Source organism: Bos taurus, chromosome 4 (assembly GCF_002263795.3).
Source record: "Bos taurus isolate L1 Dominette 01449 registration number 42190680 breed Hereford chromosome 4, ARS-UCD2.0, whole genome shotgun sequence".
Lineage (NCBI taxonomy): Eukaryota > Metazoa > Chordata > Mammalia > Artiodactyla > Bovidae > Bos > Bos taurus.
In genome coordinates, this window is record NC_037331.1 from 70,930,164 (window position 1) to 70,956,456 (window position 26,293).

The 26,293-nt window shown below is 42.4% G+C and overlaps 1 protein-coding gene across 3 annotated transcripts in view; it reads left to right on the forward strand.

Annotated features, from left to right (window-relative positions):
- The window catches only part of OSBPL3 (oxysterol binding protein like 3), a 199,424-nt gene that overhangs the window by 85,187 nt on the left and 87,944 nt on the right, over positions 1–26,293 (forward strand). For all 3 annotated transcript variants that reach the window (XM_005205542.5, XM_005205541.5, NM_001192901.2), the window contains 1 exon segment: positions 12,533–12,772. In XM_005205542.5, the coding sequence (XP_005205599.1) occupies positions 12,680–12,772 (93 nt within the window). In that variant the 5' untranslated portion in view covers positions 12,533–12,679.

Below are 26,293 nucleotides of genomic sequence, written 5' to 3' on the forward strand. Positions count from 1 at the left end.
CAGTGATAAATCCAGGCGTGTCCACCAGGCTGTGGGCTAGAAGGGTGAGGGCAGCAGAGCACATAGACAGCTGCCTAACTAGGGGACATGTGACCAGCAGTAGGGGCTCAGCGTTGGAACCAAGCCCTGGCCATTAAGGCAGCCAGTCAGTATTGCCAGAGAGGGTTTATGCATAGCAAGCTCTTCCTATTTTTTAAGGATGTCAGACCTATGAAGAGTCTATTTGAAGTGTTTGATAAGGTATCTATCTTGTGATAGCCTTGTGAGCAAGGTAGAAAATTAATGTTTGAGTCAATAGCTTCTCTTCTGGTGAAGCCTAGGATTTGTTTAGGTGTGTGACATGGAATTTTCATAAGATTTGGAAATAACCTGTGCCACCTCCTCCACATCTGCCTGTAAGCATGCTCTCCTAGAAACCCTGCCAGCTCTGAATTGTCCATCTGTAAACTTCTGGAAGGCTAGTAGTAAGGACCATGGCCATTCAGGCCTCTCCCAGTCTCCTGTTCCTTTCTTCACTGACGTGCTGTCTTCCAGTTCTGTGCACTAGAATCATCATCTGTCTGTCTCGTCCTCCCTTCCCACTTGGAGACGCTGGAGGCAGTTGCAACTGTCAAGCTGAGGCCAGGGCTCACCTAAAGAAATACCATGGAAGGCAGCCTAGAGCAGGAAGAAAACTATTCATTGTCAGAACATCTTGCCAAGAGCCCAGCAGCAGCTTGTACAACTTTCTAGCTTAAAAAAAAAAAAAGATAACTTATTTAAACATCATCTAATTTCACCAACTCTTTGAAGTGGTTTCCAAGAATACACACGCTACACAGGAAATAGTGGGAAGTCAAGAGAATTGGAGCACAGGGACAATGAAGGTAAGCCAAGCACACGGAGGGGCTCTTCTGCCACTGAGGTTCACCAGCAGTGTGCTGGCATCGATCTGACTGATGCACCCTCATGCCCCAAATAAAAGGCATACATTTTTATGTATAAATTCTCAATGACTAAAAGCTATAACAAACCGGTCACTTAGGAGAGGCACTCTGATACTGAGATCTGAATGTACAGCCTATTCTTATAAAAGTCCTTCAAAGAAATCTTTGTCTTGTGTGAATTGGTATGGCCATTTGGAGGAGCAATATGAAATAGCTGGTAAAACTAAAACTAGTTCTACCTTATGATACAGCAGTTCTGCTTATTTTAGACAGTCAGGCCACAGCCTCCCAAGCAGCAGATCCTGTAGCACTGTTCTTAAGGGCAAAGAACCGGAAACAACCTAAAGGAGAATAAGTCAAACAAGGTGAAATATACCATGGAATTATGTGGTAGGAATGAACTTGGGTGTGTGTGTGTGTGTGTGTGTTAGTTGCTCAGTTGTGTCTGACTCTTGCAGTCTCATGGACATCTCTGCCCATCAGAATAGCCCCACCAGATGTCTCTGTCCATCGAATTCCCCAGGCAAGAATACTGGAGTGGTTAGCCATTCCCTTTTACAGGGGACCTTCCCAACCCAGGGACTGAACCCACGTCTCCTGCATCACAGGCAGATTCTTTACCATCTGAGCCACCAGGGAAGCCCAGTGTATGCATATGTATGTGATAATTTTGAGTGAAAATAAACCAGCTGCAGAAAGAAATGTATGGTATGATATTATTTATTATGCACAATTTTTAAAAGAAAAATGATAAATATGTTTATGCAAATAAGGATGGAGACCTATTAATTTGGGGTGCTAGGAATATAGATATTTGTATATATCCTTTTTATTTTTCTCATTAAAAGAGAAAAGCAGCCACCGTGGTGTTGTCACAACAGTGACCACAACATCCTGTAATAACTCATCCAGAGATGACTGCCCCCTTACCTTTCCTGTGCTTTTATATGGATTAACTCATCGAATCACCCCAACAACCCTTTTGGGGCAATGCTTTATTTCCAACTGTCAAATGAAATACAGGATTTGAGAGGCTGAAAACTTGCCTAAAGCCACCTACTAAGGCTGGATTTGAACCCAGGCAGTTTGAATGCAGAACTTGTAGTCTTTTTTGCCCTAATTTTATTTATTTGTTTGTTTGTTTTGGGCTATGCTGGGTCTTCCTTGCTGCTCTGGCTTCTCTCTAATTGAGGAAAGTAGGGGCTACTCTGTGGTTGTGGTGCGCAGGCTTCTCATCGCAGTGGCTTCTTTTATTGCAGAGAGTGGGCTCTAGGGCACGTGGGCTTCAGTAGTTGTGATTCCTAGGCTCCAGGGCACAGGCTCAATAGCTGTGGCACCAGGGCCTAGTTGCTCCCCGGTGTGTGGGATCTTTCTGGACCAGGGATCGAACCTGGGTCTCTTGCATTGGCAGATGGATTCTTTACCACTGAGCCACCAGGGAAGCTCCAGAGCTTGTAGTCTCAATTATTCCACCACTCTACAGAATTTCCCAGTATCCTCGGGTGGGTTGTTGGCTTAGCTCTTTGTTTTTACAGATATGATCTCTTTCATTGTAGGTCAGAGGCTTAAGTCTAGAGGACAGTGCAGGGAAAGCAATTCTTCACAGATCAGAATAGTACAGTTCCATCAGCTCATCCATTTGATGATCTGGCTTGAGCTGGGTGTACAAATTATATTTCTGGATTATTTGCTGGTGGCCCTCAACCCTTTTTCCACATCAGAATCACTTGTGAAGGTTTTAGAATATAAAAGCCTGACCCCCCCACCCCAGGTTGCAATATGATACATTTGGGCCTGGCCATAAGCATTTTAGAAAGTTTCCTATGTAATTCTAATGTGCAGTCAGAGTTGAGATTCATTGCCTATAAAGTCTGGACAGTACAGTGTTCAAGGTCATAATGTTTGGCAAGAGCCTGGAGGGATAGATGCTTTGTGTTGAGGAAGGATAAGTCTGTGGGTGGTGACTCTTGCGATCAGACCACAGTGATTGTCTTGTGAAATTCAGGCTCCTGATCAGGATGAAGGGATTCACAGACCTCTGCCTGCCCCACTGTACCCACGTGGACCTTGGCAGGATAGGATTTTTCCAGCCAACTGTCTTCCAGGTTTTTGGAGATCTGTTGGAGAAAACTCACCATGATGGGAGTGTTTTAAGTATGGGAGTGGAGACAGGAAACACATATACCTGGCTTTTGCTGTCCTTGGCTTAAAGGAGAAGCTAAGAAACAGGACAGAATCTTCCTCGGAAAAGAGCTCAGGGTCTCCTCCAATCTCCTGATGAAAGTACACTGGACGCCCCAGGGTTCTCTGCCAGAGATGCAGTATTCAACTACAGCAGTGATCCTTACACCCATGTGTCAGAATCTCCTGGAGAACTTGCTGAAAACAGATGACTCAGCCCCACTCTCAGTTCCCAAATCTGCAGGTCTGTGGTGGGGCCTGGGAATTTGCATTTCTCACAAGCTCCCAGGTAATGTTGATGCTCCTGGTCTGAGCTCAATTTTTGAAAACCCACAAGCTTTGGATAATAAAAGAAGGTTTCGGAGCTTCCAAAATCTGGCTTTTAAACAACGATCCTTGAGATTTTGAAGAAGGTAGATCTGGGCACTTTGAGAAATGAGACATGACTCTACAGTTGGGATTTGCAGTGGCTTGGCACAGTTGGTCCCCGAAACGTTAATTAATGGAGAAAACCTCAGTGCCCTTGACACTCTTCTTATTAAATCTACCGTGTGATTTACTTGGATGAGGACAGAATTCACATGCCTGTGCAATCTCTGAATGGCACAACAAAGGAAAAGTTGGCCAAACACACAGAATGACAGTCCCTGCCCAGAAATATCTTGATAGGCTGGGATGATGAGACAAAACTAATATGGGGTAATTAATCATAATAAAGAACCATCAAGTCCTGAGTTTCAGCTAAAGGAAATAAGGAATCCTGCTCAGAAAGAAGGCAGGCCAGCTTCTCCACAGTTCCTATCACATCACAGTCCTAGAGAACGGAAAGGACAGTGCGAGCTGGGAAGAGGGTGGGAGTCCCCAGCCAGGATGAATGAGGCAGTATTAACAGTTGCAGTGTGTATAAGGCAAGGGAGGTGATTGTTTCCTTCTCTCCTGCTCTCAGCAGACCATGCCTGGAAGTTGTCTTTACATCTGGGAACCATTTTCAGGGAAGCACAGACAAATTGAAGTGTAATCAGAGTTGGATATCTGTGATTATGAAGATCAGATAAGAAGTGGCTGATGTGAATGTGACCGTTTTGGGGAAGAAAAGATTTGCTGGGTGGGGAGTGGAAGTGATGGTGGTTCCAGTGCATGTTATGGTGATAGAGCTGGTTCATCGTGCTCTCTCTAGTGATGGAGTGCAGATGGAGGACCCATGTGTCCTAGTGAGACAGAGTTCAACTCTAAGTGAAAAGGCATTTTTAACAAAAAGTACCCTGAGGTGCCCTGTTTCTGTTATGGGAAATGGTCAAGAAGAAATGATCTAGCAACGTTACTGAGAGAATTCTTGCTTTGCGTGAAAAGTTGGGCTAGAATTCACTCTTAGGTTCCAGGATTCTGTATAGTGACTGACTAGTATTTTGAGGCTTTTCATTCTTTTTATTCAATGGTGGAAGATAAATGGTTTGAACAAAACTTAAACCTGGTGTCACTGTCAAGGTTTTTGTCTCATGGAAGCTGCCACACTCCAAATCTGTGTTCCCATGCATTTCTATTACTGGATTGAGACCTGCGCAATAACATGTTCCTCTCTGAAGAAGTGGAACACAAAGGGCGGATAATGTGCTTTTCATGGATTGGGAGGGGGAGGAAATGGATATTCTGTTTTAATGTGACAAAGTAAGCATTTGAATCTTTAGACCTCTAGACCCCTGTCCTCCCAGCAGGTCTAGGATAGAGAAAATACAAGGACAGAAGGTTTGTGGAGGGGCTGTCTGCCATTAGGGTAGAGGGGGTGGCAGCTCCTTTGCCTCTGAGCCGCAGGACTCATCCTCCAGGGACAGTCAGATGTCAGCCTCCCTGCATCAATCTAGCCATCCAGAGTCCAGATAGTTAACACAGATTGGCCAGCATCGCACACAGAAAGCCAGGGCCAGCTGTCCAAGGGCACTGTGGTTAGAACTAGCTTCTGGAAAGCTCTGATCATTTTGGAGCTTACAGTCAAATAATGAAAGCCCTACTTTTGATCATATAACATTTTGGGGAATCAAGATGTTTCAGAAGGTATCATTTCCAAAAAGATGCATATCCAGGACTTGAATAATTTTCTTTTACCAATGAAGACCAGAAATGGACATTCCATTATACATATTTTGGTGTTACTTCAGTGCATAATTTATGCATATATTTGTCAGCTGAAATACAAACATACAACATGAAAGCTGTGAGTTCTAGTTTTATTTGAGGGCTTACTGACGGCTGTAGCTTGAGAGACAGCCTCTCAGATTGCCCTGAAGACTGCTTTGAAGAAGTTGGGAGAATAGCTCAGTAGGTATATGATTTGGGAGAAGGGGTACATGCAGTCAAGCACACATCTTGGCAGGGGGTTGCTGCCAGTCATGAGGAACAAATATCTTAGTTAATGGTTTTAGTACTTTTCTAAGTATGGAAAGATGCAAGAAACTGCTTGCATAAAATTTCTCCTGAAAATATCTAGCTATCTAAAGGCCTGTTCTGCCAGTTTTCGCAGAGCACAGAGTGCCTCATTCCTGATTCCACCCCGAAATCCTTTCATGGTATGTTGAAGGTCAGTGACTGCAGTGGCTAATCCTTGAACTGGGTGGTAAAGGACCTTCTTTAGTTGGCATATCTTACTGAGAAATTTTAAATTAACTGAAACTGTATGCCATCTGGTCTTCATAGGAGTTGTTTCCAAGGCTGGAAGCAAACCCTGTGTTTTTCAAGCAAAACATGACCAAATGTGTGAGTGCAGACCCTCAGGTCTAATAGGTCCAATAAATGGCTCTGTTATATGCTGCCATTCCAGATCTACAAGTTTAGTTGCTTTTGGGGGCAGCCAGTGGTGATGAACTATGTGGCTTTAATCTTTCTGCATGTATGGCTTGTCCCAAAGTAAGCATGCTGCTTTGACGGTTAAAAAATCTGTTCACACTTGTGTTACAGATTTGGGGAAATGTTAATATATTGAGAGACAAAAACGTTTCAACATTCTGTAGAGTACTTATTTGTTTTTGGTTGCAAGAGGAGTATAGGATTGTATCTTTGGTGCATATGACACTTCCAGGAAGTCAAGTAAGGAGGATATGAAACTAGCTTCTGTTAAGTGTCTATTGGATTCAGGGCAGGTCTCATTTTCTCATTTAATCCTCACAGTTCTCTGTCTCCTACATAAAGAAACCCTGAAGATCAGAGAGGTTAATACATTGATCAAGGTGAACAGAGTTTGTAATAAGGGAGCACCAATTTAAACCCAAGTCTAGCTCCTTTCAAGGCACGTAACTCTTTACAAAAAAATTGATTTTAATTGAAGTGCTTCCCAGGTGGTACAGTGATAAAGAAACTGCCTGCCAATCCAAGAGACACAAGAGATGCCGGTTTGTGCCCTGGGTCAGGAAGATCTCCTGGGGTACAAAATAGCAACCTACTCCAGTTTTCTTGCCTGGAAAATTCCATAGATAGAGAAGCCTGGGGGGCTACAGTCCATGGGGTTGCAAAGAGTCAGACATGACTGAGCACACACACATAGTTGATTTATAAGGTTGTGTTAATTTCCGCTGTACAGCAAATTGACTCAGTTATATACATATATGCATTCTTTTTTATATTCTTTTCACTATGGTTTATCCCAGGATATTGAATATAGTTCCCATCCATTCTGTACGTAATAGTTTGCATCTATAAACCCCAAACTCCCAGTCAATCTCTCCTCCATCCCCTTGGCAACCACAACTCTGTTCTCTATGTCTGTGAGTCTCTTTCTGTTTCACAGGTAGGTTCAGTGAACATGAGTTTGAGCAAGCTCTGGGAGATGGTGAAGGACAGGGAAGCCGGGCGTGCTGCAGTCCATGGGGTTGCAAAGAGTTGGACACGACTGAGTGACTGAACAAGAAAATCATTTGTGCCATATTTTAGATTCTACATATAAGTGATACATGGTATTTGTCTTTTTCTTTCTGACTTCACTTAGTATGATAATCTCTAGTTGCATCCTCGTTGCTGCAAATGGCATTGTTTCATTCTTTTATGGATGAGTAGTATTCTTTTGTGTGTGTCGTCGTCTTTATTCATCCATCTCTTGGTGGACATTTAGGTTATTTCCATGTCTTGCTATTGTGAATAATGCTGCTATGAACATAGGGGAACATGTATCTTTTTAAATTATGTTTTTGTGTAGATATATGCCCAGGAGTGGGGTTTCCAGATTATATGGTAATTTTATCTTTTAGTTTTCTTAGGGACCTCCATACTGTTTTCCATAATGGCTGCACCATACTGACAGGCTACAGACCATAGCGTTGCAAAGAGTTGGACATGACTGAAGCAACTTAGACTGTACCAACTTACATTGCCACAAGCAGTGCATGAAGGTTCCCTTTTCTCCACATCCTTACTGACTTTTGTTATTTGTGTTCTTTTTGATGATAGCCATTCTGACAGTTGTGAGGTGATGCCTCATTTTAGTTTTGATTTACATTTCTCTAATAATTAGTGATATTGATCATCTTTTCATGAAGGCACATAGGTCTTGATGTGAATCTCTTCTTTGTGTCTTTTCCCAAACTGTACATTCTTTTCTTAGTGAAAATTTCTAAAATAGGTCTTAAAATAGCCTTTGTTGCCAAATTGCTCGACAGTGCTTTGGTCTTTTATTCTTCCCCTTTCTTGGTAGAAATAGGAGTTCTCTCTTCCCTAATTGAGCCTTGAGACGGCATATGTTTGCACCTCTTATGCCCAGTGGACTTGTAATCAGAGCTCCATTTTCTCTTGGACCTGCCCCTGCTGCTTGTCCAGACGGGTGGCAGTGGTGAGAGAGGATCCAAGCTCATCTCAGAGGCCCAAAGGAGCATTTTTGAATTGACGTAAATGCATTGAGCTTCTTATCCCTATTGGATTTGGCTACTAGGTGATTTGTTGAAATGAGAGTGAGTCTCAGAGTGAGTTCTGTTGCACAACAAACACTTGTATTAGCCAGAAGGCACAAGAGCCGTCATATTTCCTGTTCTGGCAAGCTCAGGAGGTCCCAGCTCTCTGTCCCTGGGGTATGTTGACAAGTACCTGCAGGAGCAGAAGAACCAGCTCCCCACCAGGCAGATCAAGGGCCAGAGGGTGCAGAAACCTTGTGGGGAGGCTGCATATGCTCCATTTCTTGATCCAGGTGGTGGTTATGTCAGTATTTGCAAATATAAAATGTGAGCTCTCAGGGTTGTCTGTGCACTTAAGATTTGTTCACTTTACTATATATAAGTTGACTCAGTGAATATTAAGGGGGAAATATTGTCCTAAGGTTGTTCTCAGTCTATAAGCAAGGAAACTCTTGTATTTTTTTTTCAAACCAATAATCTTCTTGAGTTAGAGGTTGTCCATGGGGGATCGAAATCACCAGTGTTTTTCATGTGTACCTGCCTCTTCAAGACTTACTGGATCTGTGGCCTGGCCGCTGGCCAGTGTCTGTCTCCCTACAGGGCTTTCTCTTTGCCCTTTTACTTAGCTAGTTGGAGTAGATGACACCAGACTTTCATGTGACTCCCCTTTATCGAGGTCTTCTGTGTAAGGACTCTCATTGAGGTCTTTCCTCTGGTGACCCACCTCCGCGCCCTCCTCCCTGCCCCAGCCAACCCCAGGCCAGCCTGCAGGGTCCCATGAGTTGGAGGCAATAGCTGCCTCATTCCATGCAACCAGCTTACTCCTCTGGTACCTTAGTCTGGGGCTACTACTGCCTTCATTCTTTATTCTGCCCTGATTTAAACATATCCTTTCCCCAGAATTTGACCTTTAAGTTGCCCCTGGTAATTTTGACTGAATTTCTGGTGAGGTTAGACAGGAAGGTGCTGGGGGATGAAACATCTATTTCCTTAGGCATCATCTCAAACTCACCCAGGGGTGGATGTGGGCAGGGTTGTGGATGCCCACTTTTTCTTTTACCCAGAAGAGGAGGAGGAGGAGGCAGGGGTGGGCCCACAGCAGATGGTACCTTCAGAGGTCTTTACTCAAAGTTCCAACTTCAATGAGTATGGGATTTAGCTTACTCACAGCTCTGGCCTTAGTTGCTGTTGCCTGCAAGGTGAAGTTTGACAGGGTTAAAAGATAAAGATGACTCTATAAAAGCAACATGGGAATTGAGTTCTATGACTTATAGCTACCTTTATTTTATTTTCTGAGATTTTGATGTTTTTCATTGTTGTCTTGGTTTTATTTTATGACCTTGGCATACTCATTATTTTAGAAGTGTTAGTGAAAGGAATAGTAGACTTGAGTATTTAACAATTAACCAGAAGTTTGATATAATATTTAACTAGCTTGTTCCTGGACAGCTATATAATTATTATTTACTAAGAACCAAATAAATTAGATTAAAAATTTTTTCAATTATTGTTAACATGCTTGGGAAAGTTGTAGAAGTTTTTTGAACTTAGTGTGTTAAATAAAAGTCTGAAGGCAAAACCTAAACATGTTAGTCATCCTTAACTCAGGGCTGTGGATGAAGGCAGTGGTTCCCCTCTAAAGAGCTGAAGGGTTGGCCAGGGGCAGTACAGCCAACCACTTGTAAATGTAACCAAAGGAGGCTGGCACCAAACCCAGGTTCAACTGCTCCCTGCTCAAAAGGCCAGAACTCAAGAGACAAGAGTTGGTGGAAAAGGAAAAATTGCTTTATTCAGGAGGCCAGCAACCTGGGAAGACGGTGGACTAATGTCCTAAGACCATCTCCAAGTTGCCAGTTGGGAGACAAAGGTTTTAAAGACAGTGAGAGTGAGGGGGCTGCGGGGTGTGTGATCAGCTTTTGCACAGTCCTCATACTGATTGGCATCAAGGTGAAGTTTCAAACATCACCAGTCTTCTAGTTTCAACCCAGTCGGGGGTCTCCATGCTTGTGGTCAGCAGTTTTCATCTGGTGGGGTCCTGATTTCAGCAAAAACAGGTCTGAGTCCTTTATATCTTTTATGGAACTGGGAGTTCAGTGACTCTGCTGGTTTATGGTCTAAATTGTTACCAGTTTCCTGGCCCCAAAGCCATTCTTTGTTTCTATATCATCACATTTCCTAATCATTAACTCTTGAGCCAGCCTTTTGAGACTCAGGGGAGACCTAGGAAACTAAAGCTTTCCTATAAACAAGAGGCAGGGGGAGGACGTGGGGATGGGGATTGGTGACGTAACAGTCTCAGAAACTTGGTCTGTCCTGCGAAGGCTCCACAGGCTCCTGCTTTGTTTCTTTGATACTCTTCAATCCTGAGGAGGAACAGTGTGAAACAAGAAAGGGAATAAAGTTTTGGATAGGGAGATTAATCACCAGTTCAGCATGGAACTCAGTTTCAGGGGACTCGGTTTCATAAGGGGTCTCTGCGTCTGTCCTGTCCATCCCCTTCCCCACCAGAGGTACCCGCCACGTTGGAGATCGGTGCTGTGGAAAAGATGGAGCGTTGCCTCTTCAGAGCTGGCTTCTGATGCGCTCCCTCCTAAGTCTTCCTAGCTTAGCTCCTCAGTTCTCTTAGGTCCCAGAGATGGGGCAGTAGCTGTTCTCACCAGCCCTGGCTACCCAGGCATGCTCATTTCCAGCACCAAGGTTATAGGCCCGGCATCTAGCCTGGATTCAGTCACTTGCCTGCTGTGTGGTTGGTCAAGTGACCTAACTTCTTAGGAACTTGGCTTTTCCCCCTGTAAAACACAGATCACACCCATCCTATCAGACTTGGATGAAATGAGACACTGTGTGGGGAACCCATATTAAAGTGCTTGGCCGTAAGTAGTACGGACTCACCAGATGACCACTGCTTTAGTTTTGTGCTTAGCTGCTCAGTTGCGCCCACCAGGCTCCTCTGTCCAGGAATCAAACTGGGGTCTCCTGCATTGCAGGTGAATTCTTTACCAGCTGAGCTACCAGGGAAGCCCTTACTAATATACTAATAGATGATATGGAAAATTCTGCTTTCCCCATGGTTTTTGTTACACCATGTTGTAGTTTTTTTTAGATGTCTCCAGAAACCTTTGGTAGAACAAATTCCCCAACCACATCCCCTGAAAAAAATAGAAAGGGATTTTTAAAAATTGTAGTAAAATATACATAACATGAAATTAACTTTTTAACCATTTTCAAGTATATAATTCAGTGACATTTAGTACTTTCACAATATACTGGTTCCAGAACATTTTAATCACCATTAAAGGAAACCCTGTAGCTGAACTCTATTCCTCAAATCCCCCAGCCCCTGACAACCACTAATTGGCTTTCTGTCTCTATGGATTTGCCTGCTTTGGATGTTTCATATAAATAGAAACATAATATGTGGGGTATTTTTTATGTCTGGCTGTTTCATTTAGCATAATGTTTTAGGGTTCATTTATGTTATAGCTTGTGTCAGTACCTCATTCCTTTTAATTACTGAATAAATAATTCCATTGTGTGATTATACTGTTTTAGTCTGTTTGGGCTGTTCTAACAAAATGTCGCAGACTGGATGGCATATAAGCAATAGAAATTTATTCCTCACAGGACTAGAGGCTGGAAGTCCAAGATGAGGATGTCAGTATGGTCAGAGTACCCTCTTTGGGTGGCAGGCTTATCATGGTAGCCTCACATGGTGGAAGGGGCTGGAGACTTCTGGGGTCTCTTTCATAAGGGCAGTAATTCCATTCATGAGGGCTCTTCCCTCAGGACCTAACACTTCCCCAAACCCCTACCTTCTAATACAATCTCGTTGGGCATTAGGATTTCAACATATGAATTTGGATGGTGGGGTTGGGGGGAGGCACAAACATCTAGACCCCTATCATTTATAGTATGTAATTTATTCGTTTATCAGTTGATGGACATTTGGGTTATTTTTGCCTTTGGCTATTGTGAGTAAATAGCATTGCTGTGAACCTTCTTGCACAAGTTTTTGTTAGAATACTTTTTTTTTAATTCTTTTGGTATATACCTAGGTGTATGTGCTGAATCATAGGATAATTCTGTGTTTAACTTCTAAAAATCTGCCAGACTGTTGTCAACTGCAGCTGCACCATTTTGAATTTCTAGCAGGAATACCTGGAGGTTCCAGTTTCTTCCAACGCTTGTTATTTTTCAGGTTTTTTATTATATCTATCATCATGGGTATGAAGTGGTATCTCACTGTGATTTGGGATTTTTTTATGGTACAGATTTTCTATGTGTCTGGACTCAGATTTTCTGCTAGTGTTCTTAAGCCTGTCATATTGCAAAGCTACATGAAAACCCACATACATGAAAAACCACCGCCATAATTTTCAATAAGAGATAGGTATAAAGCATCTTTTTCTTCCCAGCCCCTGATGTGACTAACCATCATGGATCGTAATGGATCTGTAATCTGTAGTGTAGATAAACCACTTTCAGACATTCAGTGGCTAATTATAGATGATGTCTGATGCCTGGACCTTTTTGTTAATTCTTTTATTTTGGTTTTAGGGATTTCTTCTAGGGCATCCAAAATGCTTTTAAAACATATTGGATAAAAGCTGAGCCACCTGCCTGTCTGGGACTTCCATACTCCCTGCTCCACTGTCTTCTGATGGCATTCTGACTACACTGAGGCCAAGTGACACGCTATTCAGGATGAGTGATGAGAAGAGCCTTGCGGTATCCCAAAAATTGGTCTCACCTTCAAGGAGCACAAGCAGCTGCTCTTCCAAGCAAGGAAGTCGACAGGTAAAGTTTAATGGAAATTTCAAGAGCAAATTTAAATCAAGAAGTTTGCAGATTAAAATGTGTACATTTACTTGGGAACTCCTACTTCTCATTTTAGGAACATTTGCTTTTAGTCATATCTTAGTTATCTGAGAGGAGTAAATTTTAGAAAATTTTCATAATGCAGCTTGAGAGTCTGAAAATTTGTATTTGGCTCTTTGCATTATTTTATTCAATTGTTGCCACTGTCTTCCAACACAGATATTGATATTCCTGTTTTCTCTGTAAGGAAGCTGAGTCAGACCAACCAAGTTATTCTGCCTGAGGACACACAGATTGTCTATTAAGTGGCAGAAACAAGAAACCAGAGCTCATTCTGTTTGACTTCAGAGCCCACACTTTCTTTATACCCCGCTAACCAAAACAAAAAAGCAAACAATCACTTTTCCAGTAATTATAACATCCTCCCGCCCTCCTTTCCTTCCTTTTACCAAACCTTTTATGACTGCTTCCAGCCACAGAATGCCCCCTTATAACTTGGAGTCTCACCTGCTTCACTTCTCTAATGGGCAAGGGAAGCAAGTCAACAGAGAAGTGGTCAAAAGGAATTAAGTAGGAAGAAGTGAAACAAAGGACTGAATAATTAACTCCTAAATAACTGTCAGTTAATTATATGTTGTTCCTTGGTTTCCTTTCTTAAAAAATCCCTGTTGGCAGAATTTGCTGGTTTTAGATCCGTGGCAGTAAATGCACATTAATCATTATAATTCTTTCACCTTCAGTTAAGTAGAGAGTGGGCTGTCCAAAAGCTGTGGGTTTAAAGCAAAGTGGTCTCAGAGCCTTTTCAATGTCTGCAGGCTGTGCTGGCCTTGCCTTTCCTCCATGGGACACACTGACCTAAATTGACCCTGAGTCCTTGATTCCAGATTTGGAAGCAACAGTCAAGCAACCACCCACCTCCGCACATCCACACATTTATGACACCTCATCACGGGTCTTTCCATTCCAACACTGCCTCGGACAGGGAGCTTGTCACCTCTCAATACTGCTTTGTAGTAATAGAACCTATAATTCCAGACAAATGAGATTTTGCCATAGGGGCATTTGAGGAGTTCTCCAAGGTCTCCCCTGAGAGGTTAGGAAGAATAATTTTTTCACCCATTACTGTCATCACCTGCTTCTGGGGTTAAAAACAAATGACGAAAATTACTCCTTGTCTAATGCATCATGTGCTGTGCTGTGCTATGCTTAGTCGCTCAGTTGTGTTCAACTCTTTGTGACCCTGTGGACTGTAGCCCTCCAGGCTCCTCTGTCCATGGGATTCTCCAGGCAAGAATACTGGAGTGGCTTGCCATGCCCTCCTCCAGAATACATCATGGCTCCCTAGGAATTCTAGTTTCGTGAGGGTGGCTAATCTCACCCTCTTTGTCAGCTTTTCATGAGAGTGTTTCTTTCCGTCAGCCGCAACTCTGGTTGGGATTAAAGCAAAGTGTATTATTTTCCCCCAATGTTTTGCACTTAGTAGCATCTATTCCAGAGAAGGCAATGGCACCCCACTCCAGTACTCTTGCCTGGAAAATCCCATGGATGGAGGAGCCCAGAAGGCTGCAGTCCATGGTGTCACTGAGGGTCAGACACGACTGAGCGACTTTCACTTTTCACTTTCATGCATTGGAGAAGGAAATGGCAACCCACTCCAGTGTTCTTGCCTGGAGAATCCCAGGGACGGGACATCCTGGTGGGCTGCCATCTATGGGGTCGCACAGAGTCGGACACGACTGAAGTGACTCAGCAGCAGTAGCATCTATTCCTGTGTCCTCCTTGGATGAAGGGATAGCATGTGATTCATTCAAGCAGCCAGTGCTTATATATAACAGCATAGCAGTTGGAGCAGGAAAATGAAATTCTAGGACTGAATACCACAGAAACATGTTTTTGATGTGTTACTGGAAACGGATTGATTTGGTTTTTCACAGAGCTTTTATTTTTGAGTTCCGACATAAAGAGTAAGAAGAATATGCGTAATGCCTCACCATTTTTTCTGACTTAGAATGAGTTGATCATTCAGCCATTCATTCATCAAATGGTCATCGTTTATATTTAGGATCTCTCAATTTAATGTGCATGTTATTTTGCTTTATAAATATCAATACTTATACTTTTGCTCTGTGGCAGAGAAGATGGAGAATTTAATAAGTTTATTCCAACTCTGGATCTTCCCTGGTGGCTTAGTGGTAAAGAATCCACCTGCAACGCAGGAGATACAGGTTCAATTCCTGGGTCAGGAAGATCCCCTGGAGGAGGGAGTGGCAATCCACTCCAGTATTCTTGCCCGAAAAAAATCCCACAGACTGAGGAGGCTTGCAGGCTGCAGTCTATGAGGTTGCAAAGAGTCAGACATGACTGAAGCAACTGAGCGTGGTAGCACGGCAAAGCATTCCAACTTTAACCTGAATCTAGTTATGGTGGTGGTGGTGGTGTAGTTGCTAAGTTGTGTTCGACTCTTGCGACCCCATGGACTATAGCCCGCCAGGTTCCTCTGTCCATGGGATTCTCCAGGAAGAGTACTGGAGTGGGTCGCCATTTCCTTCTCCAAAATCTAGTTATAAAGCCATGTTTATTTTTTAGGAATCTTTTCTTATTATGTCCATTTTTCCATCCTTCTGTCAAAATGAGTGTTCTGTTATAGGATTGGCTCAGCTTTTCCCTCTGTGTTGTTCACCTTGGCAATTCACGTCCATTTCTCCATCACACACTATCCCACTATTGTCTTTTAGTCTCTGAACATGCTGCAGAAATGCAGGGACCATGGAAGTACTTACTTCAGGACTCTTAGGGAACACAGCCTTATCCAGGGGTCTTTCAGATTCTAAACATAATGATCACACTGTGTTTCCAATCTCTGGATAGTTTAAGTTCAACATTTAAAACTTTAAGATTTTTATATATTATAAGAAATTATATTTGAGGAATTTTAAAATACAGCCAATGAAGATAACCTGTGTAACAACCTACTTGTTTTTAAAGCTCCAGAGTAAAGTCATTTTTAGGTTCTGTTCATTCCATCTGGAGGAGATAAGTCAGATGTTAAATTTACTGGCCATCTTCGTTAGTGCTAGTGTTTCTTATGTACTTTGGAATTACAGTTTAGGGTGTGATTTTGCACTTGCTTTCCCCTTATCCCTCTCTCTGTACTCATCCTGCCCTAGCTCAGAATTTCCTATTACCTACTTCCTATCTCTGATGATCCCAGACCAGAGTAAAATCTGTTTGTAGCTGGGACCTCTGTTCACATCAGCTACAACTATCTAAGAACCACCACCAGGCCAGCACGCAGTATGATCAGGTCCTGGTGCTGAGGCTGTCTGCCTCCTGCCATCTCCCTGGATAGGCAGATTATAAAGTCTTTCATCATGGTGTACGGCTTCCCCCTCCACATTCTCTGATTTCCAGCAGTAAGCTAGCTCAGGTCTCAGGCTTTTTCTGGGGATATTTTTAGCTTTATGAGCACACAGGAGTAGATAGAACTCCTGGACATCTCTGTCTGCAGTATTCTTTGCATTTCTATTTTGTGTCTTATCCATGAGATAATTAACCTTTCTTTTTTTTTTTTTTTTTAAATCACACAGACATACCAAAGGGAAAAAACCCTACATTTTTATATCTTTGTATATTTTTCATGTTTGGAGCTCATATGGTGACAGGGAAGCGGCATTAAATGTATAAACTTTCAGTACAGCCTTGGCTGAAAGACTTGGTCTTCTAGAGTCATTTTCATATAAATTCTCATCCACCATCACCAGGTGACATTAGGTCTCTATATGCCAGCCACCCGGCGCTCTTTCCGTTTCTCCTACTGAATTTGCCCTTGTCCTTGTTTCTTGAACTGAACTTGAACTTGTTTTTCCTCTCCAAGAACCTCCTCACATAAAATCTCAAGGAGCCCTCATTTATGTGTGGATACTCTCCTTTCTAAATATCTGTTAGAGGAGTTTGCTTCCTTAAAGGATAAAGTGATGAGATCTGGGTGTTAAATGTGATCTGTGTTTTTCACTTCTACAAACTGAATCTAAGATGTAGTGTACAAATTACAGCCTTGAAAACCCAAGCAAAAGGGTACTGTGATCTTTTAACTTGAATAATAGGACTTTTGAAATTTCATATGCAGAATGCCTCGTTTTGTCAGTGGGAACAGTCCATAAATATAATTTTATCAAGATAATTTTAGGAAGTTATGCCTAGTGATTAGAACTTGAACACTCCAATCTTGGTTCCACTTGATATTTGTTTCTGCAACCTTAGATTCTCTAAAACTTCAGCTTTCTCATCAATGAAATGGGAATAATCGTTCTTTTCTCATAGGATTATTGTGAGGATTAGAACTAAAGCATTTAATCTAGGGTTAGATTCATAGTAGGTGATGAATTCATATTAACATTTATTTTTATTATAGTTGACATTACTTTGAATTTCATTCCTATTTGTAGAAAACCTAAAATTTCATAGTGAAGAGTTCTACTTTGTGTCCCAGAAACTTTTGCAGCTATCATACATGTGCCTACCCAAACCTCTGTAGTATTGTGCAGAAGTCCACAGAAGTATACAATGTGTATATGAATGTGTACTTTTTAAATGTATCTTATTTTATACACATTAACAAAGTACTTTTAGAGAAGAATGTAATAGAATTTAAAATATATGAGCTACATTTGATATATTGAACATCTGTACCTAAAACCTGTACCTAAAAACAAGAGAAAACCTATACCTAAAACAAGAGAAAACAGGAATTAAATTCTGACTCCATTCTCTTTTGCTCGGCCTTGTCCTTGCACGGGTGTGTGTTTTTCACTTTTCCCCATGCCAACACCTAGCTATTGGTAGTTGCTACTCAGAGCTTTGTGTTTGGAAGTATTCTGCAGTTGAGTCTGCGTTCAGTGGGAGAGAATGCCCTGTGTTCAGCTATGGCTGTGGGCACAGGCAGGGTGAACGGTAGCGTGGGTGCCACATTTTCACCCCTTAGTGATATTAGCAGGTTGAAATCAAGAGATGACTGCTACAGTCTTTATATTCTGCCATTGGAGGAACTTCTGGCAAGTGAGGTTCACCTCAGTTCTCCATCTATTAAATGGAGACAAAACTCACCTCCCATTTCCTCTTTAGGGATGAGAGAGAATATTTAGTATTTTCACTGGCTAAAAGCCAGTGAAACTGGAGAAAGGTCCTCTGTAAATTTTAGAAACAATTATTAATGAGCTCCCTTTACCTTGGCCAATTACAGACCCAGAACTGAAATACTCTCGTTTTAAGGACCCTGATACTCTGCACAAGAAGTGGATCTTTTTGAAGTAGACCATCTTTCAGATATAGCATCTTAACTCAATAGGAATCTATTCTCCTTGCAGGAAATCCCCAACTAAAGGAACTCAGCTTATACAAAGAATAGATTATTGATCCCTTCTGACTGTTGTCTTCATACCCCATTCCTTGTAGTGTTCAAAGTCAGTCTTTGCTTCACTGTTTTCTTCTCATCCCAGACTTGGGCTCAGCTCTCCCCTTTAGCTAGACTGATTCATGTGAAACTGTTCTACCTTTTAGAATTTTGTGATTTTTCTTGAATCATTTATTGCTTTATCTCTTTAAAAATAATTTTTATAAAATTAATACTTTATGCTCACTGTACGTAATTTCCAACATACATGCAATGTATGTGAGTTGCAGTACTTTAAAGTGGCTGTTTGATAGGTCAAAGTGAAGCTGGGAATGACCGTTGATGATGGAGGTCATTGGTGACATTTCCAAGAGGTTTCCTTGGAGTGGGGGGTGTGAAAGGCTGGTTCAAGACCGTTCATGAGAAAACAGGAACAGAGAAAGAGGGTACCCCAGTTCTTTCAGGCCTACAGATAGGAGTTGAGAAAAGCCTTTACAAATGTTCTGTTTGGGAACCTTCAGTTTGGCTAATGCCATGCTTAATGGCAACCCACTCCAGTGTTCTTGCCTGGAGAATCCCAGGGACGGGAGCCTTGTGGGCTGCCATCTATGGGGTCGCACAGAGTCGGACATGACTGAAGTGACTTAGCAGCAGCAGCAGCAGCAGCATGCTTAACACAGTCCTGTTCTCTCCTCTCCTTTGGTTAATTCACTGGTTGAATGAGTATATGGTTCTTTGAATCCTGGGTCTTATTTACACATCTTTTGAGCTCTCATGGCACAAGCACAGGACTTTGTACATAGCAACTGCAAATTATTGGGCTGAATTTACTGAACACCAGCGGCAAATATCCCTGTCTCAAGGGCAGGTTGGAATGTATGGCCAGGACACGTGGGGAACAGAAGCAAAAGATTACACATTCCCAAGCTCCGTCCTTCCAGTGACAGATATCTAACAAGGATTTCAAAAAATGAACAAAGACCTCTGTGTTGAGTGAGTTTTCCTTTTTTTATGGCAAGTGATGAAATCTCTAAATGTTTTCTCCGAACAACCTGCTCTATTGGAAAGTATGGAACAGAAGACTGTCTTTGTTGAAACTGACTTGCGTTCACATTGGCTCTGCTTTTTGCTAGCTGGATGACCTTGCCGTGTAATAGAAAACCTCTGAGCCTTGATTTTTTTCAGCTGTGATATATAGGTAATTTTGCTTCCTTTTGAGATCTAAGTAAAATAATAAATACGAAGTACCTAAGCTAGCATATGCTACACATTTGATAATGGTGGATTAAATGAGTGGATAAGCTTGTGGTTACTAGGTAGAAAGACTGCAATTCACAAAGCTCTGTACATATATTAAGGGATGTCTAAGTGGGAGAGAGAATTGCTATTTTGAAACTTGTAAAAGATGAGTAATTTCCTCTTGTCTTTTTCCCACTGCCGCCTTACATTTCCTTCCTAGAACTTTCAAAGTAGCACATTTCAGAAGCCAGATTGTACTAGAGTTGAATGAATAGGTTTTTTTCCTCTTTCTTTCTCCTTTATTTATTTATTTTTTGGGTCTTTTTTGAAAGAGTTCTATATGCCCTAAGTTTTATTTCTTCCTTATCCATTGAGAACCTATTATTAAAAGACCATGAGCAGGGGATGTGAAGCTATTAAAGACAGGACAGCTGAACAGACCACTACAAACGAGAGAAATCGCAGACTGTGAATTAAAGACAACATAGCTTCCGTTATTTTTCTTTTTAACGCGTTGTAGCATTTGCTGTGTAAGAAATCAGGAAATGACTCCTTCCAAAATAATTAACAAATACTTCACTCATTATTGCTGGAGATTTGAAATGGAGGGGTCTATTGCTACATAAATCTCCATACAATTATGCAATTTATTCTTGTTGCCCTCTTGTCCCTGGGGTAAACTGAAGTGGAACTTTGAGCTCTCCCAGGGTCACCTGATGAGGATTTATTTATGCAGGCTCTTAGATTATGCTGCACTCGAGGGAGCCCATACTGGCTGGGCTTGGTGCCAGAACCCTTAAAACATTGAATGGGAGTTGAATGGGAGAGAATTTGCCAAGAAGAATGAATTAAAGCTATAATGTTCAGGTGTTTGTAATTTCAGCTATCTGGGTACTGAAAATATGTAGTCCCATTTATTTCTTTTAATTCATATTGTCTTTAGATGCTGAAATTTACCTGCTGTCTTTTGTAAGTATAGACTGAATAAATACCACAAGAAAGACTCCTCAAGGAAGAGTGGCTTGGGAGTGGCATGATTGCATCACATTGTTCTGTGATGGTCACAGAAAATAAAAGGCAATGAGCATGAAGTTGCTTGAGAGCAAATAGCCTGAGTTTAAATCATGGACTGTTTGTAAGCTGTTTGACCTTGGGCAAGGTCCTTGACCCCTCTGTATCTAGGTTTCTTATAAGGCTGTGCCAGTTGTTTAAGTTAGAAGAGAGTCTGCACATAGTAAGTGCTATGTAAGTGTTTGATACAGATTCACCTTCCAGAAGCAGGAGTTCCAGGAGCCCTCAAGCAGTACTGCCACAGCAACTGCTTCCCTGTCTCATCCTTTGAGCTCTGAGGAAAACAATCTGGCTTCTGTCTAGGCTGCTCTGAGAAGAAGAATCAGCCAGGGACTCTAGAAGTTAATAAGCAACTGATGGCATCATTCGAGCTCACAACATCCTTTCCTACTCTCCTTTGGAGTCTCAAAACAATCCAGTGAGGTCTGTATTTTTCTACACTTCAGAGAGAAAATATGGCCCAATTAATTGCTGATTTAGAATTGTACAGCTAATAAGTGGTAGAGGGTCAGGCAACTATGTATTTAAAGAACACTGGGTTTGTTTTGATGCTACAAGGCTTCTTTAGAAGTTAATTCCAGTTCCTTGTGTCCTGTGTACAAATGATTGTTGTTTAAACAAACCTCCAGAAGCCAAAACCTCTGTACATGTAGTGGCAAGAATAACACGGATGCAGGAAGCAATCAAAAGGATCCTCCAGGTCTGTTTGTCTAGAGCTGTTATTTTTCTGGTGGTTCCAACAGATAAAAATAATTATCTGTACAGTTCCGTCTTAGTTTTTTGGAATCCTGCCTTCCCACCTTCTGAGCATTTTACTTTTCCTTATAGCCTAGGCTTTGGTCATACCATGGTTGTGACATTATGCACTGAAAATAGGAAAGGCAAAGATACAAGACTCAGTTCTCTATATTTCTACCCTAAGTCTTGTAAAGAAAAAGCAAACTTGATATAGGAAGAAATGAAAACTTTGGCTAAAATGATGTGTTTAAATAATCAGGATTTCCTTGTCACTTTGCATGTCTACATATGCCAGTTAGCTGCCTTCCATGCTCTGAAGAGCACAAGAAACCGAACTATTCAAACACTTCTGGGGGTTGCTGAACCATGCAAACTGATCTGCAATTCTAGAGTAGCAGAGCAAATGTATTTTGGTGGGTTTTAGAAACATGAGTTTGGTAAAAACCACAAGGGGAACCTTAAGAGAATCGATGTGTTTATTCACAATTGGCCCTGGTCATAGTGCAAGTTACAGGAAGGCAGAACCTGCCTCAGATGCTTTTGCTGAGAGCACAGCTTACTAGTTTTGCAGTTACTGGGCTTATCTCTGAGAGCTATAGAGGCAAATGTGACACAAACTGACTCAACCGTTTTTTTTTCCCCCAGAGAAGGGAAAGTCTGAGTCTATGATGCTATTAAAATACTAAAGGTCCAGAAATAAGCATGTAATAAATAGGACAGAGGCAAGATAGGAGATTTCCTTGGAATAATCTTGGATCTCTCTATGGTCCCACATACCCTGGCCCTACCATCAAGTCCAGCTTGTCTCCCTCTGTACCTCTACCTAAGCTCCCACCACAACCGAAATCACCTCTCTATTCCTACCCCAGATGAGTCACTTTCCTGGCAATCTCTAGCAGAGTGGTCCCTCGTGCCCTGTGTAATAGGCTAAATGGTCTCTCCCCCTTCCCCAAATTTATATATCTACATCCCAGTCCTTGGAACCTGTCAGTGTTATCTTATTTGGTAAAAGACATAACTTAAGAATCTTGAGATGAGCATCCTGGCTTAATGACCCAAATTCAATGACCAGTGTCCTCATAGGAAACACACAGAGAAGACAGGCGTGTAGGGGCAGGTGTTATGAAGATGGAGGCAGAGATTGGAGTGATGGGGCTACCAGTCAAGGAATTCTGATTCTTCTGGAGACTGGAAGAGTCAGGAAACACTCTTACAATGTTTGTATCTGTGTCTCCCCGCTCCCCTGCCTTCAATTCGTATGTTGAAGCCCTAACCCTCAACAGGATGGCACTTTGAAGTGGGGGGTAATTTTTGGGGGGGTAATTAGGCTTAGATGAGGTGATGGTGGTAATTAGGCTTAGATGAGGGTGGTGCCTTCATGCTGGGATTAATACCATTATGAGAAAGGAAAGACAGCAGAGCTTCTTGCCATGGGAGCAGACAGAAGAAGGCAGCTGTCTCCAGGACAGGGAGCAGGTTCTCACAGGAACCGACTCTGCTAGCCCCTTGACCTGGGTGCCCCTCGCAGTCGTCTCCAGGACAGGGAGCGGGCTCTCACAGGAACCGACTTTGCTGGCCCCTTGACCTGGGCGCCCCTCGCAGTCTGTGGTATTTTGTTACAGTCGCTCACGTTAAGACACACATTCTCCACAGAGCCTCTGGAGGGAGCACAGCCCTGCTAACACCTTCATTTTGGACTTCCAGCCTCCAGAACTGTGAGAGGATAAATTTCTGTTGTTTTAAGACACCCAGGTTGTGGTACATTGTCAGGGTAGCCTCAGAAACCCTGCTTCTCACTCTTTGTCACTGTTTCTTCGTGTTCCAGCTCAAGTCATTCTACTCAGGTGGATCCAGCCCCACGTGAGATTGTGCCTGCCTGGGAATAGGAGTCTGTAGCGGGTTTATGTATGTCTCCCATTTGGCTTTTATTTACAAGGCTTCGACCTTGTGGTGTTTCTTCATTTTTAATGTCTTAACTTTTTGGAGGCCAGTGCTTGGTTTCGCATTTTTGCATCTTAGTACCTGTTGCTAACCTTAGACCTTTGAGACTCCCCCGTTAAAAAGAAGCTCAGTTGTAAGTAGAATATAACCTACTTAACAAAAAAGCCGTTCCTTCTTTGATTCATAAGCCTCTCCGGGATCGTAACCTGACGCCAGGTTCTCATGATGAGAGTCGGTTATTTATATACAACAGTGAAATGAAGTTCCTAATGATTTGGATCAAGGATAAGGATGTTTCTTGTGCTAAACATATGCCACCTTCTCCTATGATTTTTAAATCATGTATGCATTAATTAGTCAGAATGTACTTCTACTTTGATTAATTTCAATTAGCTCTGAAAAAAATCGCTTTGGTTGAGCTGGAAGAGAAAACACAGTTATCAGCTAGTGCCATCCAGCAATGGAGTGAGTTTTCTGAAGGAGCGTGGTTGCCCTGTCTTTAGAATACAGAAGTGTTCTATCTGAGTACAAAGCGTCTGTGTTTCTCTCCAGGGCTCAGACATCAAAGTGGAGATCTCTTTGCTAAGTCCAAAAAAGTGTGATTTAAAAAAAAATTAAAGATTAAAGGTAAAATATTGAACAGTGCTAGGAGGTGTTTCAAATAAAACCACGCAGAAGTCTTCCCACCTTCGTGCCTCTGGTCCAGCCCACTCACAGAAGGGTCCCTATTAGAGATTTTCCCTGGTATCACATGTCCTCATGGTGAGCTCCCGCAGCATCTCCTACACTACACTGACTGCCACTATGCAAACAAGTTCATTCCTCTGAAGGGGTAGAGAAAAGGTAACGAGTCAGTCAGTGGGCTGAGTTCTGGCCCTCAGAAGTCCTTTACTCATTTTTGTGGTCCTGAGAAGATCATTTCTCTTAGATTCCTCATCTCTAAAATGAGACCCGGCTAGATAACTTCCACATTTCTCCTTTAAACTCTGGGGTTTAAAAATATTTCATGACTCTATAGGGAATAACAAATCATTACTGTACTCCCTGGAAAAAAACTCAGCAGAGACTCTTGAGTCCCGTGGGTGGACAGAGTTGTCCTGTCGTCTTGGTCAACACACATGGGGGCTAAGTGCTGGAATGCACTGTCAGAGACATACTCTGCTTGGGAAGAAAGTAGTGCTGAGGTTAGGGGAAGCATTGGCCTCGGATGATCTCTAATACACTTGTAGGTCATCTTGTCCAGAGTGGATCTGAGCAGAGAAGCTCTGTGTGTGGTCGAATCCCTCGGTAGCACTTCTGCCAGCCTTTGATGAAACTCCTCAGTGACTGAGGAATTTACTCTTTCATAGCCCTTGTTTCCATTATTTTTCATAGCACTATGAGATAATCAGACAGTCATCCTTTATGCAGAGCTGGAATCCAGGGCCTTATAATTCTTACCAAAGGTCCTGGTTTTACACTCAGAGCCTATCAAGTCAAATCTCAGTTCTTCAAGTTGGATATAAATCAATCCAACCTCGCAAGATTGTGCAAAGATTAAGCGCAGTAATGCACATACGGTAGTTTAGCACACTTCCTGACAGATAATAAATAGTAACATTATTAATGTTAACTACTGTACTTGCTTCATTGGTTTGGTTAACATTAATATCTACCATGGAGCACTTTTCCCTTCAATTTTATTGAGACATAATTGACATACAGCACTGTGTAAGTGTGCTGGTCTAGAGTATGAGAGTGGACCTGTCATGCAACAGCAGCAACAGCCTCGCCTGTGCAAGTGCAGAAGGTCAGGCCTGGATCCAGCTCTGCAAACCTGAACTCTTATGTTTCGACAAGGTTTTTGGTGATTGGTATACTCGCTATAGTTGAGAAGCACTGCATTAGATCACATACCCCCACCTGACCTCCCAACTCTGTTCTTTTAATTACTCCATCAGGCCTGTTGGTGTTTGAAAAATCTTAGTTGAGGAAGAAACAATTGACAAGAAGCAACAACTCCAAGTCTCAGTGATAGAAATACAAGTCCAGAATTGGTCTGATGTCAGTTGAAGCTCTTACTATATTAACTGGAAATGTATTGCCAAGGATTTCCAGGTGTTCATAGTACAGTCATAAAATATATGATCCTGAGGCTTTAGAAGATTACTCATGCCTTTCAAGTCATGTTAAAGTATGCACCACATGGTTTAAGACTGGGGGTTGCCTTGTGATTTTAAAAACCTGATTAACAGACTAAATAATCAAAACCACCCACTTTCCAGTCACGCCAGATAGAGGCAACCACAAAACTTCCTTCCACAACACTCTTCAGCTGCAGGAAGAATGAAAGTTTTCAATGGTTTTATATTTCTGACATCACTGCAAGGGCAGTGACTGAGAAACCAGCATTTGAAAGGTGCAGAGGAGATGTGTGCTGTGGAAACAGCTGTGCTAGAGGGAAACGCTTTCAGTCCATGCACTCAGCAGTATGGAAATGAACTTTGCCAGCTAATGAGCACGAATAAACGCTTAGCTGCCTTTCTCACCACAAAGCAGCTTTCTATATTTGGTACTTTCAGATGTTCAGTAAAACAGACTGAATTTAATGCCAGATGACAGTGCCAGACTGACTTCAGTTAAACTCAAGCAAAGACCTTCAAGAAGCTTCTTCCCCCAGCCTGTCCTGTTTCTCTCTCCACCTGATAGTCGCAGGGAGCGCTAAGCCTGACACCCCGAGGGCAGGACATCAGCCCAGCTATGCTGGCTAAGTCAGCAGGGCCGTGATCCCTGGGGGCATAGGTCCACCTGCGCTGTTCATTTCAGGGCACTCAGTTCAAGGTGTGCAGCCTCTTTCTGGGTCACAGAGGGTGTGAGGCATGGGGAAGCCACACCCTACCTCCTGGAGCCTTTAGCCAAGAGAAACTGGCATCTCTGCTTTTTTCGTCCTGGGTTCCAATTCACTCCCATCCAGTACATGTTATTAAAGTCCCTGACCCCCAGGGCTCTGTATGGGGGCCCTTTTTATAGCCCCTTGCTCCTCACACTCATTGGTTCAGCAGATATTTATTTAGGGCCTCTATGTCACAGGTAGTGAGACTGTAAGAAATAAGCCCCAGTTTCTGTCCTCATGGTATTCACAT